The 14,442-nt window shown below is 54.1% G+C and overlaps 1 protein-coding gene across 8 annotated transcripts in view; it reads left to right on the top strand.

The window, feature by feature from the left end:
* The window catches only part of CARD11 (caspase recruitment domain family member 11), a 145,499-nt gene that overhangs the window by 86,829 nt on the left and 44,228 nt on the right, over positions 1 to 14,442 (top strand). For 7 of the 8 annotated variants that reach the window (XM_047837670.1, XM_047837668.1, XM_047837667.1 and 4 more), the window contains one exon: positions 8,141 to 8,274. In XM_047837670.1, coding sequence (XP_047693626.1) covers positions 8,268 to 8,274 — 7 coding nt within the window. In that variant the 5' untranslated portion in view covers positions 8,141 to 8,267. Of the gene's footprint in view, positions 1 to 4,547; positions 4,560 to 8,140; positions 8,275 to 14,442 lie in introns of those variants that run through there. The other variant, XM_047837671.1, reaches the window with a different exon arrangement.

The raw sequence follows: 14,442 nt of genomic DNA, 5'->3' as shown, positions 1-14,442 counted from the left end.
TGGAAGCAGCGGAAAGCCGGATCCAGAAACACGCCGCCCGCAACACCCCGTCTCCGTTCCTGTAGGAGGAACCCTGAAACCTGCCTCCTTCTAGACTAACCCGCTCGGGGATCGAGATCGTCGGCAGAGTTCTTTTCAAACGTGGAAACGTGTTTAGAGGTGTCACTGCCTTTACCGGTTCCCTTGACATTTCACAAACTAGACGGCCCCACGGCGACAAATGCATCTTAAGCTGTTTACCACGTCGATTCTGAGTGTATTTTCGGTGCGCCTTAGAAACGCAGAAGAGAGAGACCAGTGCACCTGGCTGCTGGGGCCTCAAAGCAAGCTTGTGAGGCTGCCGACCAGCCTTCCTCCCCCTCTTCCTCCCCGGCCCGGCCTCCACCGCCTCGTCCCATGGACCATCGTCCCCACTTTGCTCTGGACATCCCTCAATTTGTCACCTGTGTCTTCTCACAAGGACAGTCTTCTCTCCGCTGAACCTCCTTGCTGTGAGCTCCTGCTTTTTCCTACTCCTGTCTTTCACAGCTAATGCCTGTTGACTCACACGAGAGACCGAGTGAGTAGCGTTCCCTCTGTCCTGCTCGAGTCCGCCCTGAAGTGTCCTCGTTCCCAAACCTCACAGACGGTCCCCCCAGAGAGACGTGCAGAGGCCGGTGGGCCCCCCGCGCCCTCCATTCTAACCTGGGCTCGTGCTCCTGGGGGTTCTGGGGCCAGCCAGAGGGACGAGGAGGAGAAGGGGAAGATTCACGGTCCGGATGTGGCTCCCACAGAACCTTCCCGTCTCGTTCCCGGCTGCTCTCCGGGTGGGGCTCTTACTTCATGACGCTGGTGACGTTTCCTATGAAACGCAAGGGCCCAACCCTTTCGCTCGGTAGGTCCTCGCCCCACCCACTCACACGCCAGCCCCAGGAGCAGGATTCTGTGTAGGGCAGTGTCCTCTGTCCAGTTTCTTCCCTCCCAGACCGCCTACCCAACTCCCCAGATCAAAGAGTAGCTCGTGCTTTCCTCCCACCTCTCCTGTGCTAGAGTTACATCTCCCCACGACGCACGCACCAAAATGCATGCTCCGCGTCCTGCTTTGGGCCACCCGTGCGTAGCAGAAACCCCACGCGTCCGGGCCGGACTCTGGAAGGACACTTCATTCGTTCGCTCTCTGGGCAGCGCTCACCCTGTGCCGCGGTGTGCTGGAGACTCACGGGTGGGCACAACGCAAGCCCTCTCCAGGAACTCACAGCGGGCGTGCAAAGGAGTGACAGCAAAACCGGGTTAAAAGTACGGGAACGTTGGTCCGTTCTGCAGCAGGGAGCTGTGTCCCGCTGGGAGGGGTCTGGCAGGGTGGCCGCCTGGGCTGAGTGTGGCGCCTGCTGTCACCAGGTGCTTCTTGGGTAGCAGACTACTCAGTACAGGTCTGTGACAACGAAATGTTCTTATCATAATACCTTAGGTCATTAGAGTGTTTGTTTAGCAATCGTTTATTGAACAGCCGCTACGTGCTGGCACAACAGCAAACCCAGCCTTGACGTGAGGCGTTCAGAGGGACCGTGGACTCTCCAAGTTTCCCCAACCCAGATAATCCGATGAAGATTCTGCCAATGGAAGGAAGTCCCCCGGGCCCCCGGGTGAAGCGAAGGGTCTGTCCTTGAAAGCACAGAAGACTGCTGAACCAGAATCAGCTGGAGGTCTTGGTGACATAACGGTCCCCGTGGCAAAGGCGATTTGCTGACCAGGCTTCCTTCCGAGCGGGAGACAACGGTATTTCACTGTCACCAAGGTCTCCCCCCGCCCCCCACCCCGGCCAGCCCCACAGCAAAGCCACACTTGGGTTTGGTCCCGCCGTGGCTCCCGGAGACCATCACAGCTGACAGTCGGCTGCGTGCACGGCTCTGGAATCCGAATGGAACAAAAGCTCATAGAGAGCCAATGGGACAAATTGACACACGGTTCAGAACAATTCGAATCTGTCATTCCTAATTGTGCATCTTTCAAATGCTTCTCTGCGGTCGTGGGAGGGAAACGCGAGCTGGAGGGAAAGCAGTGTCCTTCGGTAACGTGGGACGTGGGCATCCTTGCAAAGATCGTGGCCTCCGTGCACGTCGGGACCGGCCGTGGAAGTTGGGACGGGAGACGGGCCTGGGGATGGGGGAGGGGGTGATGCTTGCCACGGTTTCGGTCTCTGCTTTCAGTAAGCGTGCCGTGCTCCCCACCGCCCCCCAGCCCTGACTTCTGATGCTTACACCCCCTTCCTAGAAGACACCAGGTCGAGACATTTTTATTGCACAGAAAAAACCGTTGGCCCTTTGCCCGCATCACCTGAAAGTCGGTGGATGGGCGCAGCACCTTGAGGAGCTCCGGGTGTGAATACAGGGGGCCTGGTCCCCAAGGAGGTGGTCGGGGGAGGCTGGCGGCACCCGGGGTGGCAGCGAGGAGCTTGGCTGTCGCGAGGGCGGGCTCCTGGGGAATAACGAGGGCTGACTGGGAGAAGAGAGAGATTCTGGTGGATGTGGCAGAGGCTGGAGCATGTGACTGGAGACCGAAAAGTGAGGGGCCCGGCCCAGGATCCGAGGCAGGACCGCGCCGGGCAGAGCAGACGAATTGCCCAGCCTGTGTGCCGCGAGCCAGGAACATCATCTGTTAGCATTTCCTGGGCTGCTCCTTACCTCCTCGTGCGCCACTGACCGTGCAGAGGGCCTCGTGCTCCCCCTCCCCGTGGCTCTCTGTACACGGGCTGTACGTGTCAGCCCTTACTGACCTCCTGCTTACTCTGGTTTTGTGTCTAGAAAAAAAGAAACCGGAGCAAATAGACAGAAAGGACAGTTGCTCAGAGAGTGGGGCTCAGAAGGCTGTGGCTGGGATCGATAAGACTTTCTTAGAAAGCTTGGATCTTACTTGTTTAAAACAAAATCAGAGTTTTGTGTAAAAGGGATACTAGTGATTTTATTCTTCTCATGAGCCAAGAACTCAAAGGTTAGCTTGGGCCCAAAAATGCTTGTGGCGTCCTAGGAATCCATACATAGAGTGTGGCCTGTTGTCCTCATGCTCACAAGATGGCTGCTGAGTCAGAGCATTGCATCCACATTCCAGGTGGGAAGACAGGGACAAATTAAAGGCTCTTCTCCCCTGATTCCGCCACTCACCCCTCAAAGAGCCCTTCTAAATGCCTCCAGAAACTTCCACTTACATCTCCTTGGCCAGAATCGTGTCACATAGGCATCTCTACTTACCAGAGAGGCTGCAAGCACCATTTTTCAACGGGCACAGGAGTGCTCCCCACAAAATGGGGGCTCTGTCAATAGGTAGGAGAGAACGCATGTTAGGTCGGCCACCACTGCGAATTTAAAACAATTTGTAGGAATGGGGACTTTGGAGGAGGGGGGTGCGGATGAGCCCCACGGGAGGGCACGGCTCTGGTCCCTTTCCATAAAGCCTTGTGTCCAGGGCCACAGACACATAGGTGGCTGGACCAGGGTCTCTTCAGTCCTTCCGCACAAGCCGTAGATCAGCCTTTTAAATAATTTTCCTTTTTTTTTTTTTTTTGCCAGAAGTCCTTTCAGTTAAATGGAGGTTTCTTTGGAATAATTAAACCTTCCGTCTCAAGCCTCTCACTCTGGCCATCCAGGCGAATCCATTAACCAGAGATGCATTTATCCACCTGCCTGCTGACCCCCTTCTGGTTCCAGAGCTTTTGCCCCAGGGCAGCTCTTGGAGAGAGAGGAGGAGCCTGTGCCACAAAGACAGCTCTTTTCCGAAGGGCTGGGCACTCCCTGGGTTTGGTATAATAACAACCTCGTTGCTTATTTTTATTCGGGATCTGATTTTTATTCATTCACCCAACAGATACATTCTGGAGCAGCCGTAGCTGCTCTTAAGAGTGAGAGCCCATGCTGAGTCCCGTGGGAGACGAGGCCGGGAGCAGAACCTCCCTGAACCTCTTCTGTAAAATAGGCTAGGGGTATGTGCCTTCAAAATGAGGGCGTAAGGCAGTAAAGAAAGGTACGGAGCCCAGGAAGCAAGGAACCTAATCGGTCAGCTTCGATGCTTAGTAAATGTTGGTTGCGATGACTGAAGGTTTAACTAGGATCGGGGGACTTGGAGTCCGGGGGGCTGAGTTGGAAACTCGGCTCTGCCGCTCCGTGCCTGTGGGATCTCACCCCTTTACGTAACGCTCTGATCCTGCCCCCTCCTCGTAAAGTGGGGATGTGAAAACCTGCCTACGGAGCTCCTGGGAAGCGACATGACATCTGTCACGCTCCCAGAGACTGTCGGCACTTCCGGTTTACGAAGAGGTGAGCTGTCTGGGAAAGAGATCGAGTGTCTTAAGTGTTCAGACAATGGAGGTAACTGTTGGATTCTTTTTTTTTTTTTTTAATGTTTATTTTTGAGAGAGACAGAGACAGAGCACGAGCAGGGGAGGGGCAGAGAGAGAGGGAGACACAGAACCCGAAGCAGGCTTCAGGCTCCGAGCTGTCAGCACAGAGCCCGATGGGGGGCTCGAACCCACAAACTGTGACATCATGACCTGAGCTGAAGTCAGATGCCCAACCGACTGAGCCACCCAGGTGCCCCGTAACCGTTTGATTCTTGATACTTGAATGTATTGCCCATATTTCCAATTATTGATTTTTTTTTTTTTTTGCCAAGATCATACACATCACGCAGAGTTGAAATGTAAGGTAGGCTTGTAACAAAAACATCACTCCCCAGCCTAGTCATCACCGTCTCCAGGTCCTAATCCCCAGGAGCAGCTACTCCTATGTCTTCTCCATTGTTGTGTTTTCTTCCACTATGTGCCTCCCTATTTCTAAGCGATCGGTTTGCATTGCTGTTTACCCCCATAGCCATTCGAAGGCATTATTTATTATATGAGACATACTCTTAGGTAGATGAGCATTTAGCCCTCTTTTCTGAGTACCGTACTCCGTGCATGTCCCTTTCCTCTGTTCTGTCAGCGCATTTAGATCACAGTTTTATGTGTTACATTACTGTCACTTCGTAATACTGTTTATGTTGAGGCATGTTGTATGCTGTGAGTGTTTCTTATCTTTTTGCTTTTCTCCTGGAGTTAATATTGCCTTTTTTTTTCATTTGTTGAGGTTTTTTTTTTTTTATGTGCCTAGCCTTCATAATTTTTCCATCTCACAGTCCTATCATTTGCCTACCAAAATCATTTCCTAAATTATGAAATATATCATGACCATTCCATTTCTGCCCTGGTCACCTCCCTCTAGTGGCCTCTCTGTGATCCTGCCATAATCTTGGCCAGCTACCTCTTGCCCCGTCTCTCTCTTCCTGGAATTTTCCCTGCTGCTTTGTCCAATTAGATTTTCTGTTTCCTGAGTTGCCTACATTCCTGTTTATTGTTTTATTCCCTCATTTTCCTAGAGCATACCCACTTGGAGCTTCTTGGGAAAGGGTGCATGGGAGATAAATGTTCAGAGTCTTTGCCTTTCTGAAAATAGTATCGTTTTATTTTCACACCTCATAGTCTGGGGGCGGGGGTAGTGGAATTCTAGGCCAAAGAGTATTTTCCATCACAAATGTGAAGCCATTGCCTCATTGACTCCCAGCTCCCAGTCTCGCAATCGAAAATGCCAAACTTACTTCTAGTCCTTCGTACGTGACCTGATGTTTCTGAAAACTTTGAGGGTCTTATTTCCTTATGGCCTGAGATTTCACAACAATGTTCTGAGCAGGTTCTTTCTTCTCTGATTGTCCTGAGGACCCAAAGGGCCGTTGAAATCCGAAGACTCCTGTGCTCATGTCTGGAGAATCCCCCAATATTACTCCTCTGATAACTTCACCCCTTTACCTCATATCCCCACAGACGAGATAAGAAAGGAAGCATAACCTCTGCCCTCTCTTTGCAGGATTTCTAGTTACTGGCTGTTAAGCCTAAATTAACCTTTTCCCTGCCCTATCTTGTCTTTCTTCTCTGTATTGACTTTTCCAAGATGTCCTCAACATTATCTTTCAAACTTTCTATCGGTAAATGTCTAGCACGGTCATTGCCACGAACTCTTCCTTGTTCTTGGTTCCTTTTTCATAGCATCCTACTCTCGTTTTGTGGATTCAGTATCTTTTTTCATCTCAACGGATTTTGATTACCAGGATGTGGGTGGCTTTTTTTTTTTTTTTTAACTTTTCCCTTATTCTGCACGTTGTCCGCTTCCCGCAGGTTCTTTGTATCCACTCGTCTCTCGATCTCTTTTCCTTTCGCATGAAGACTTACCTCCAACACCAAGTGACCCTTGGCTTGGCTCTCTGTTTATTCTTACGTAGGAGGCGACACAGTGGGGTGGCTTGTCGATTAAACAGCTTCGCTGTAGGCAAATGGGCTCTGACTGTGTTTGAATAAGGCGCTAATAACGCACCAAACAGTTGATTCCTTTTTTTGAGACGCAGTATAGCTCTTCTTCACCCTGAGCCCATAGCTGCTATCTTAGAACTCGGTTTCCGTTCCGTCTGAAGTTTCCATGTGACAGTGGTATTTCAGGGAGCTTGTGTACTTATGCTTCCGGTTACAGTCCTTCTCCAAGTAAAGTTTTATTTTGTAAGAAGCAGTTGTAGGCGCCGTTTGGCAATAAGAGTCCGTCAGAGAAACTGGGGTCCAAGTCCTGACTCTGAACCCCTCCCACGTTTGGTTTTCTTGGCTATAAAATGGTGAGGGTAGGAGCAATAATAAAGTGCCACCCATCTCAGAGAGTTTTTGAGGTTTATCGGTTGCGCTTAGCAAGTGCCTGGCACACGGTTAGTCGTCTGTAAGCATCAGGGATGACGTTTCTGCCAGTGGAATGTTACACCAATACGGTAGTCTCTCAAGAGGCGTATCCTATCAGTTTTCCCGACCTTACGACCCAAGTTCTTGAGGGTGTAATCAGAATTCTAACAGCAGAAATAGAAAGTTCAGCCTCAGTGCTGGTTGGCTCGTGTCTCATTTTTTTCCAACCTGTGTTGACACGTTGGGTGCTTTTACAACCCCGTGCCAATCTGTTCTCCCTTTCTTGCCATTAGAAGCCTTCTTACAGCTAATTTTGTAAAAAGCCTCTTCTTCTGATTGTGAAAGAAATGCCTGTTCTCTTGCTCTTAAATGCCGATGCGGAGAAGTAGAATTTCCGTCCGTCTCTGCTCGTGGGCCTGCGGGCCGCCTGCTGCCCTCCGCCGGGGCGCTGGGCCCCGAAGGTCACCTGCCGCCCCCAGCCTTCGCCCGGTGACGCGTCCGTCTCCCGGCCTAGCCGCGGAGTAGGGAGGCCACGAGCAGACGAAGGGGGTAGGGTCCTCCGGAGAAGCAAGTCACTGCCACCTCCCCGGGGCCCGGGGCCCGTGACAGCTCACTCCGATCCAAGCTGACACCCGACAAGAACAGCTTCTATCAGCCCCGGGAGATCTGGTGTCACCTGTGATTAATTCTCAAAGCCGAAACCAAGCATGTTCCTGATTAAACAGTGATGTCCCAGGGTCCCTGTCACCGCTGACTAAGAGCGGTCAGTGAAGGAGCAGCTGCCTGAAGCCCCGACCGCAGGGATCCCGGCAGCTGCGGGGCCGGGCGCCAGCCCCCCCACCTCACCTTCTCGGGGGTCGTGCCTCCCCTTGCCCCCTGCCCGGCCTTCCTCCCCGGGGCTCCTGGAGTGACTGAGCCAGGCATGTGCGACGGCCTGGTCAGTCTCTGTAAGGAGCACCACCTTGGGGAAATCACAGAGCGTGCCGTGCTCCCACCCAGACCCACGGTGTGCGGGGGCTGAAGACATAACTCACGGCAAAGGGAGCTCTTGTGGGCTCAGAATGTGGTTTGCTGCTCTTGACCTAATGAATTAGTGGCCGATTAGAGCATCTCCACTCTGCAAACACTCCTATCAAAGGAGGACCTTCCTCCCTGGCCAGGACTAACCCCAAGGCCACTGCCCGCCCTTCTCCCCACCCCCAGATGTCTCGGGACGCGTGGCCACTGGCCTTCCAGGCTGGCCGTGGCCCAGAACAGAAACGCTTCCTGGCCACGGTCCCCTGCGTCACTGTCACCTGCAGAGACGTTACCGGGGGGTTCCTCACCTTTTCTTCCAAAGTGGGGCATCTCTCTGATCCTTGAGTGGTTCTCTCTGTCCAACCTCCGCCCCTGTGCTAAGTCAGATTATCTTTCCTTGTATAGATTCCGGCCATCACAGCTCTAGACCCAGAGGAAGACTGGCTCGGGGAAGGACGGGCGCCAGCCCGGAGGAGTGGAAGTTGGACCTCCGTAACGGGACGGCGGCCACCGTCCACTGAGCACCGACCACATGCCAGGTACTTTGCTTGTGTTGCGTCCGGTGTATGAAAGACAAAGCGAGGCTTAGCTGAGGCTTGACAGGGATGCGGTGGGGGGAGGTTCTAGGCAGAGGGAGGTGCAGTGAGCTGGTTTGGTGAAGAACCAGGGAAGGACTGGCCGGCCTGAGACGCGATTGAGAGAAGCCGCTGGGAGCCATCGGGAGGCAAACCGTGCAGGGCCTGGGGGCCAAGATCGAGACTTTGAACTTCACTCTAACAGCAACAGGGGGCCTCCTGGTAAGCGTTTCAGGTGAATGAGGGGAGGGGAGGAGAGACCAGCAGCTGCCACAGACTTTGTCCATGGGCAGGGCATCCCTCTGTCTTGTGAAAAAGCGAGCCGAGGGGCCCTTCCTGTAACACCCGGCCCGGGAACCTTGACCTTGCTTTTCCTGCTGTTTGTAAAAAGACTGATGCAATCTAGGGTTTGACTGAGGACTGGGGGCAGGGCTGGCACCAGTGCTGGCCGTGACTGACGGGGGCAGGGGACCATCCGACACGATGGGCTGTTGGGGCCTCGCGTCCGAGGGTGCGTTTCTGGGCAGGCTGTTTTCAAGGAAACTGCCCCGGCTGGACACCAGCTGCTGGATTCATTCCAGAAAACCAGGCTGAGTCAGGCTGAGTTATAGCGAGATGTGTGGGAAGGAAATACATCTGAAATTGTGTCCACGATGGTTTTTTCTTAGAGGCTAGCGACACTGTCCATGTGTTTTGCCCAAGAAGTACTGTGTGTGTGTGTGTGTGTGTGTGTGTGTGTGTGTGTGTGTGACAATGATGAAATGGACACAGGTCCCCAGCTAAGCCGCACCCCAGTCCCCAGCATCACCAGCGTCCCCGGGGCGTCCCTGGGCGTCCCAGCCGCTGTGCTGCCCTCGCCAGGGGAGCTGCCACTCTGGTTTTGACCAGCTCCTGGCTCCTCAGTGTGCTTTCGCTGGATCTCCTTGACCACGTGGTCTAGTTGTGGATGGTTTAGAGACGTATGTGGACAGGGTTGCTTCGGGCATGCTCTGTAACCTGCCGCTTTGCTCCGTGTCCCGACCCGAGGTTTGTCCACATTGATGGGCGTGGACTTTTCCTTCCGCTCCCACCACTGTCACGTGTGGCAACAGCCCCTCTCCTGCATGGGGACGTCGGTATGCTTTCTGGGGTCTGGATGCACGACGCAGACCAGCCCTGCACAAGCCTGCTGACGTACCCGGCTGGTTTCTCTGGGGGTTGATCCAAGGAGGGAAGCCTGGGTCGTGTGGCACATGCATCCAACCTCCTACTAGGTCAGATCTGCCTGTTTTCCAATCCTGAAGTGTATTTCAGCCACTACGAGATGCCGCGGCGGGGTGGGGGGGGGGGTGGGGAGTCACCGCTCACCTTGGTCTCTGGCCCTCGGGTGGGAACGCGTGGGCAGAGTCACGATTCCTAATTGCGGGGAATACTATTCAGTCCAGACGACTTGTCTGCAGACCCGGGATGATCTCACCCCCCTCTGGGTTGCTAGGACAATAGAAGGAGGTGACAGGTACGGGGCCTGGCACACAGCAGCAGCCCAGCCTGGGGGGCGCTTCGGTCCCTCTGGCAGGGTCCCGCCGCCTCCTCCGCAGTCCTGCTTGCACCCCTGCAGCTGTCCGTGCAGGTGGCTGGCTCGCGCGGCCACACTCGGTGCCTCATACGGGCAGGGACCGTGTGAGAAACGTCTTTTCATCCCCTGCCCCTGGGCTCGCCCTGCACCGTGGCCGGCGCTCACCCCGCTCCGCTGGTGGGGAAAGGGGTTCGTGGTGTCGGGCGAGCAGGCCCCGTGGCTCAGGGCGCTCAGCAAGTGGGCAGCTCTCGCAAGTTTTACTTGAGTGTGTGTGTGAAGCCGCCAAGGCGCACAGGGTTATCGGTGACGGGGCGGATTGACGCTAGGTCAAGGCTGTCATTTCCTCACATAGAAGGTGGGAGGGGCCCCTTCGTGTACATTTGGGGGACGAAAGCTTTGCGCTAGCCATTTCCTGTTTTGTTTTTATCTTCCTTTTTCCCAGCAGAGCCCACGGACAGGCCTGCTGAGGTGTGGCCGCGTGCTCCGCCCCCCCCACCCCCTGGCCCCGGGAGGAGGGGTTTCTGTCGCGCTGGGCGCGCTGGTCACGAGCTCTACAAGTGCCCGCACAGCCTCCTGTGCCCATGAAGGGCGGCCGGAAATGCTTCTCGGCCAGACCTGCTTGTCTCCCTGTCTGGAGCTGCCCTTTAATTTCCAGGCACATGCCTTTGATTCTCTTAACAAGCGTAAGCCTCTGAGCACCGGGTTCTCAGTGCACTGTGCTTAGCTAGTCTCTGTATTAAGTGGATACCATTGACTAGTCAGGAGGCTTTGGGGTGCGTTAATAGTTAATCCAGTTTTCAATGACTTAGCATTCGATTGTATTGTGTGTGAGCCCAGTGGTGGGAGAGGTCTGGGGGTGGATTCGGTGCCCAGGAGGTGACATCGAGGACCCAGGTTCTCTGCGTCTTTTTCCTCTGCCATGCTGGGGGTGTTAGCTTTGGTTCTCAGGTTGAGTCCTCAGGTCACAGGGTGGCTGCACAACCCCCAGCATCACACACACCTTCACCTGCTAACATCCAAAAGCTGGATGACAGTGTTCCTTCCTTGCGTCCCTGACGAAGATCCAGGAAAGGCACGGCAACTGCGCCCGGCACACGTTCCCTACCCCTCCCTGCCCCAGCTTGTGTGTGGCACAAGGCCCTTCACGTGCTTCTTAAACCAAGGGTACAGACCAAACGAGGTCTGCTCCCTGCAGCTCAGAAGATGCCTGGCCTCCCTGAAGCACGAGGCAGCTGATTCCTGAAAAACCTGAGGATTCTCTAAGCAGGAGGGGTGGGGGGACACGGGTGGACAACATCAGTGGCTGCCACATGCTCGCTAAATGTGTCGAATCGCGTGCTTAGGATATTGAGTCTTTAAAAATAGGCTAGGTAAGTACGTTCTGCTTTGTGAATAGAGATGATCGTATGACTGTGGGTCAGGGTGAGCAGCTGCGGTGGGCCCGGTCACGTGGCACCGAACCCCAAGGCCACCACGTGGCCCGGCTGGCCGTGCGTCGTATCGGCCAGAGGGCTCATAGCGGTCGGGACTTAAGCCTAAAAGCCAGGGTTGTTGTCTGTGGAAAGCTCCCTGGACAGAGTGGGGACTGGGTCCTCACTTTTTTTAATAAAGTTTACTTACTTTGAGAGAGAGAAAGAGCACAAGTTGGGGAGGGACAGAGAGAGAGAGAGAGAGAGAGAGAGAGAGAGAATCCCAAGTAGCCTCCACACGGTCAGCACAGAGCCCGACGCGGGGCTCGAACTCATAAACCATGAGGTCACGACCTGAGCCGAAGCCGCACGCTTAACCAGCTGAGCCCCCCAGGCGCCCCTGGGTCCTCGCTTTTAATTAGCTTAAAGCGGTTGCTTGTGACGTCAGATAGGTACGGTCCCTTGCGTTCTTCGGGTTGTGTATACGGAACCCCCACTTCCAGCAGCTCCGATCCACGGGGAGACTCTCGGGGGCCTACGGCAGGGACCGGGCAGCACACGCGGCCAAGGCCGATGGGGCCGGAAGGAGAGAGACCGCTCCTGCCGCGTCTCCTGGGCCCGGGGGGCGTCTCCCCAAGGCCTCGCTCCGCGGGCCGGCCCCCTCTGCCCGCCTCACCTTCTCTGCCTCCGTGGCCTCCAGCTGCCCGCGCCTCGGCCCCACGGCGAGCCAGCTCTGCTCACGCCCGCGCCGCCTTCTGCCCTGATCCCCCCCACTGTCTCCTTGGCCCCACATGACACCCCCAGCCCGCGGACCGGTCCTCGGTGAGGCAGGTCAGTCCGCGGGCCAGAGGGCTTACTTGATGCAAACAAGCAGTCAGCGCCGTGGTCCTCTGAGACGTGAGTGGGAGGCAAACAGAGGACATTGATGTGTCTGCCGCGCCTCATGTGGCCGTCGTCTCTGTTCGTTTTTTTTTTCACCCAGACCGTACAAGTAACGCACTGATACGTGCTCTGTTGTAAATACTAAGACGATATGATGTCAGAACCCTCCGTGAGCCCTAACTTCGGAACTTGCATCCCTCTTCCGGGATGCAGTCGGTATCATCGGATTCTCTGGGACCTCTTCTCTCCCTTCCTCCCTCCCTTCCCTCTCTCTGCGTGCACGCGCACACCCGTAGGATCACAGTCTTGCTTGGTGGAGGCTTACCTACGTGGCTCTACACAAATCCGGGCTTCCCATGGCCCCTTGTCGGCTTCAGCACTTTGCTGAAATGACTCACACACCCCAGAAAGACAGTGTACTTCCTGTTACAGTTTAAGGGGTGCAGAGAACAGCACGAGAAGGCGAGAGAGGGTGCAGTCCAGAAGGGGCCCGAGTGTGGGAGCCTCTGCCCCACGGGGTTGAGGTGTGCCACGCCCCCAGATGGCACATTTATTCGCCGACTCAGAAGCTCCTTGAACCCCACCGTTGAAGGATTTTTCACAGGGTTTCATTAACATAGCCATGATTGATTAAATCCTTCACTCCCGATGACTGAACTCATTTTCCAGCCTCTCTCCCCTCCCTGGAGGTAGGGATGTGGGGCTGAAAGTCACAGCCCTCTGAGCACATGGTTTTCCTGGCCTCCAGCCGCCACTGGAAGGTATCTCGGGGCCCCTTAGCCAGGAGTCACCTCATTACCATCAGAGGACACTCATCACTCAGAGGGTTCCACAAGTCCTGGGAGCCTGCGACAGGAGCCAGGACGAAGACCAATTTTTTTTAATATTTTTTATTAAATTTTTTAATATTATTATTATGCCACATGTATGTATTCTGAAACCTGCCTTGTTTTTTTTTTTTTTAACTTTTATTTCTTTATTTTGAGAGGGGTTGGGGGAGGGACAGAAAGAGGAAGAGAGAGAGAATCCCACGCAGGCTCCACACCATCAGCAAGGAGCCCGACGTGGGGCTCGAACCCACAAACCACGAGATCATGACCTGAGCCAAAACCAAGAGTCGGACACTTAACTGACTGAGCCGCCCAGGTGCCCCTGAAACTTGCCTTTTTAAAACCCAGTATGTCTTAGAATGTTTTTATGTCACCACATCCCTTTAAGATGTTATTCCATTGGGGGGCGCCTGGGTGGCTCAGTCGGGTAAGCATCCGATTTTGGCTCAGGTCATGATGTCTCAGCTCGCGGGTTTGAGCCCTGCGTCGGGTCCGTACTGACAGCTCAGAGCCTGGAGCCTGCTTCGGATTCTGTGTCTCCCTCTCTCTCTGCCCCTCCCCTGCTCGTGCTCGCTCTCTCTCTCTCTCTCCCAAAAATAAACGTTAAAAAAAAATTTGTTTAAAGATGTTACTCAATAGTACAAAAGGATTGTGGAGTACCTACCGGTAAGTGTCTCAGATGCTTCCATTGTTTCCTCCTACAAACAGTGCCAAGCGTCCACGTAAAACATTGGGAAAAATTAAACATTTATCAGAAGAGAAACGGGTAAATAAATTATAGCAGATTTTTGCAATGGAATAATACATAAAACAGTCAAACTGAACAATTAACTGAATGGTCGCAGGCTTTCATGCCCTACTTTTAATAACGGATGGAACCACTGGCTAGAAGACCAACAAGGAAACAGAGGACTCGAACAACCATGTGCACAGACTAGACGTAACTGACATCCATAGTGCACTCCACCCAATGGCGGCAGGACACCTGCTTCTTTTTTTAAAAATTTTTTTTTCAACGTTTATTTATTTTTGGGACAGAGAGAGACAGAGCATGAACGGGGGAGGGGCAGAGAGAGAGGGAGACACAGAATCGGAAGCAGGCTCCAGGCTCTGAGCCATCAGCCCAGAGCCCGACGCGGGGCTCGAACTCACGGACCACGAGATCGTGACCTGCTGAAGTCGGACGCTTAACCGACTGTGCCACCCAGGCGCCCCATGGACACCTGCTTCTTAAGCACGCACCTGGAACACAGTCCCAGGTAGATCACACACTGGTCCACACGACAAGTGTCAACGAGCTTAAAAGGATTGAAATGATACAGAGTACGTTTTCCAACCGCAATAGCATTAAATTGGAAATAAATAACAAAGAGATTTGGGGAATTCACAAACACGGGGGGACGTCAACATCACATTCCTGAATAACTAGTGGGTCAAAGATGGAATCAGAAAAGAA

Source organism: Prionailurus viverrinus, chromosome E3 (assembly GCF_022837055.1).
Source record: "Prionailurus viverrinus isolate Anna chromosome E3, UM_Priviv_1.0, whole genome shotgun sequence".
Taxonomy (NCBI): Eukaryota; Metazoa; Chordata; class Mammalia; order Carnivora; family Felidae; genus Prionailurus; species Prionailurus viverrinus.
Note: the sequence above shows the minus strand (reverse complement) of the source record. Positions and strands in the feature narration are given on the sequence as shown.